Source organism: Oratosquilla oratoria, chromosome 25, assembly GCF_046742065.1.
Source record: "Oratosquilla oratoria isolate Oo_2021 chromosome 25, ASM4674206v1, whole genome shotgun sequence".
NCBI lineage: Eukaryota > Metazoa > Arthropoda > Malacostraca > Stomatopoda > Squillidae > Oratosquilla > Oratosquilla oratoria.
The window spans coordinates 31420443-31422942 of NC_134801.1; the positions used below are offsets into that span (position 1 = coordinate 31420443).

The 2500-nt window shown below is 37.6% G+C and overlaps 1 protein-coding gene across 3 annotated transcripts in view; it reads right to left on the bottom strand.

Annotated features, from left to right (window-relative positions):
* Positions 1 to 2500, bottom strand: part of LOC143038883 (uncharacterized) — a 139803-nt gene that overhangs the window by 59549 nt on the left and 77754 nt on the right. For all 3 annotated transcript variants that reach the window (XM_076208558.1, XM_076208556.1, XM_076208555.1), the window contains exon 2: positions 474 to 641. In XM_076208558.1, the coding sequence (XP_076064673.1) occupies positions 474 to 641 (168 nt within the window). The remainder of the gene's footprint in view (positions 1 to 473; positions 642 to 2500) is intronic.

The window sequence follows — 2500 nt, forward strand, 5'->3', positions numbered from 1 at the left end:
CATTCTCATGTACACACTGAAAGACAACACACTGCTGCATGCCAGACCCCCTGATATCCACCCTTCTGAATCCTCTCTCCCACGAAAGGACAGAGTCCACTTGGCCAGACTGCGATGCGGTCACCACCCAGCACTTCTAAGCTACCAGAAGAGGCTGGACGACCGTGTTGTGAACAGCTGCCCAGGATGTGACACTTCACCCCATACCATACAACACATAATGGAAGACTGCATTATACACAATCATGCACGCAAACAACACAACATACACTCTATAAAGGATTTGTGGGAAAACCCAGTTTCGGCTGTGGCCTTCCTTGGGGAGACGGGACTGCTCGGACAGACAGTCTAGGGAACGACAACAACAACAACAACAACAACCTACAGTGAAGTCATAAACCATAGTAAGGCATACGGAAAATACTTTTAAGACCCAAGGGTAGTACTTAGGAATACTTGGGAATACTACATACGAATGCATTTGGGGATTCGCCCGTTCCATTTCTTGACGATGCAGGTGACGAACCGGTCCCCCTCGAACATGGTGTAGCGACGGTTGCAGGAGAATTTGGCGATCCGTCCTCGGCGCCGAAGCTTGACCATTCCGTTCTCGAGCCTGAGCGACGGGCAGCTACTTTTTTCTGGAAGGAAAAGAAAATGAGAAAAAGGAGAACAAGATGAGTCCATCAGGGTTGATAGGTGTCTGTTTTTTTTTTTTTGTTTTTTTTAGCGTCCTGGGAACTATGTGGACTTCCTTCAGCTGAGTAAAATCGTCTAATGACATCCGGGTCTCGCCTTTCCTGTTTTATTTTGGCTAATTTTGCGCCATTTCATTTAGTTAATGATGTTTGATGTTATCAAGTATTTTTTTTTCATTTGGCAAAAAGATAAATATTAGCAGAATTCTTATCAAAATACATATATTGACTTGTAGGCAAAAAAATCAATGAAATATTGTTCTTTGGAACCAGTCAGTTAGCAACATCTTTAAAGAATATTGGCCAACCAATGATGTTACACCAATCACAATTATGATGTCAAATCGTGATTTTGATTAAAGGCACTTTTATGAGTTTTTAGTGCAAAGGTAACGGTTTGGATAGACCCAAATGGTATATGGTGTAACATCTTTACTTCATACTATTAGTGGCACCCCTATGGACTAGAGGCACTTAACATTCGATTATGACTGAAGGCTCATCTGATATGAAAAAAAAATATTGAGCATTTTGAACTTAAGCTTGATTCCTCTTTTCGAATCCCCAAGCACTGGTTATTAATGACAAAAATACCCTCACAATGCGTTGATAATCAGAGGATACTCAAAATATTATGGGCCATTTCGTGTTGATAAAAATATGTGACAAGTTCCAGGGAGTTAATGTGTTAATTATTAAATTGAAAATGACGATGTTCTTGTTGTTGTTTTTTTCGAAAATGGTCTTGTCGAAACGGGCAAGAGACAAAAGAGGTTATACTGATACCAAAAACCGTCCAGAATGCTTATTCTATTGAGTACACTCAAAGGCAAAACTTGATTTAGTAACCATGTAGTGAGCGCTGAAACAACTGATTACTTTAAGAGAAGATCTGACAACTATATGGATAGGAATGACAAGTGGTAAGGGACATCCAACTGTCTAGTGTAAGCTTTATGATCTCTTGGAGTCTCCTCCATTCTTATGTTTTTATGTTCTTTATCATCCCAAGTTTGTCCGAAGATAAGTTAGTTATGGTGAAGCATCATGAAAACCGGCTAGCCGTCTCCTGCCGATTCTCATAATGTTTCGCCATGTCTAATCCATCTTCGGACAAACCTGGGAAGGTATTTTTACCTTTCACTGTACACTCAAAGACAAAAGTCCAAGATGGTGGATGTAACGAATTCATAACCGTCTTATCTTTTTAAATAAGATATCATATATTTTCATATTTTTAAAAAAGTATTGCAATTGATAACGTACATGGACATTATTCCCGGGTATGAACGTTATATATATATATACATACATATATATATATATATATATATATATATATATATATATACATATATATATATATTCATTTCTTATTAGGTTATTTAGAATGTCATGATAATCTCTGTAAATAATTTAAGCTTAATCGTGCATATATCAAAAACAATCTATTTTATGTATGACGACATAGATCTACATTATACATCATGACACTTTAATCTCTTTGAAATTTGTCCAAATGTCGATGATTTGGTGAAATAGATATCGGAAAAAGAGAATAAATAGAAATAATAAATCCAAGAAGGAAAAGTATTTGCAAAAGAGATGATAGATATGGTACTTCACTGCAACCCGACTTTCAGTGGGGATGAGGGAAGTAGACTAACTATAGGCAATTCACTCAAAGAATCTCAATCGACCCTGCGTTTTCGGTTGGCAACCCTGCTCACCCTTCCCCTGCTGAGTTGGTTGAAACCCAAAGCTTTCTTAAAATATATTTATATTTGTTCACTTAACTCAGT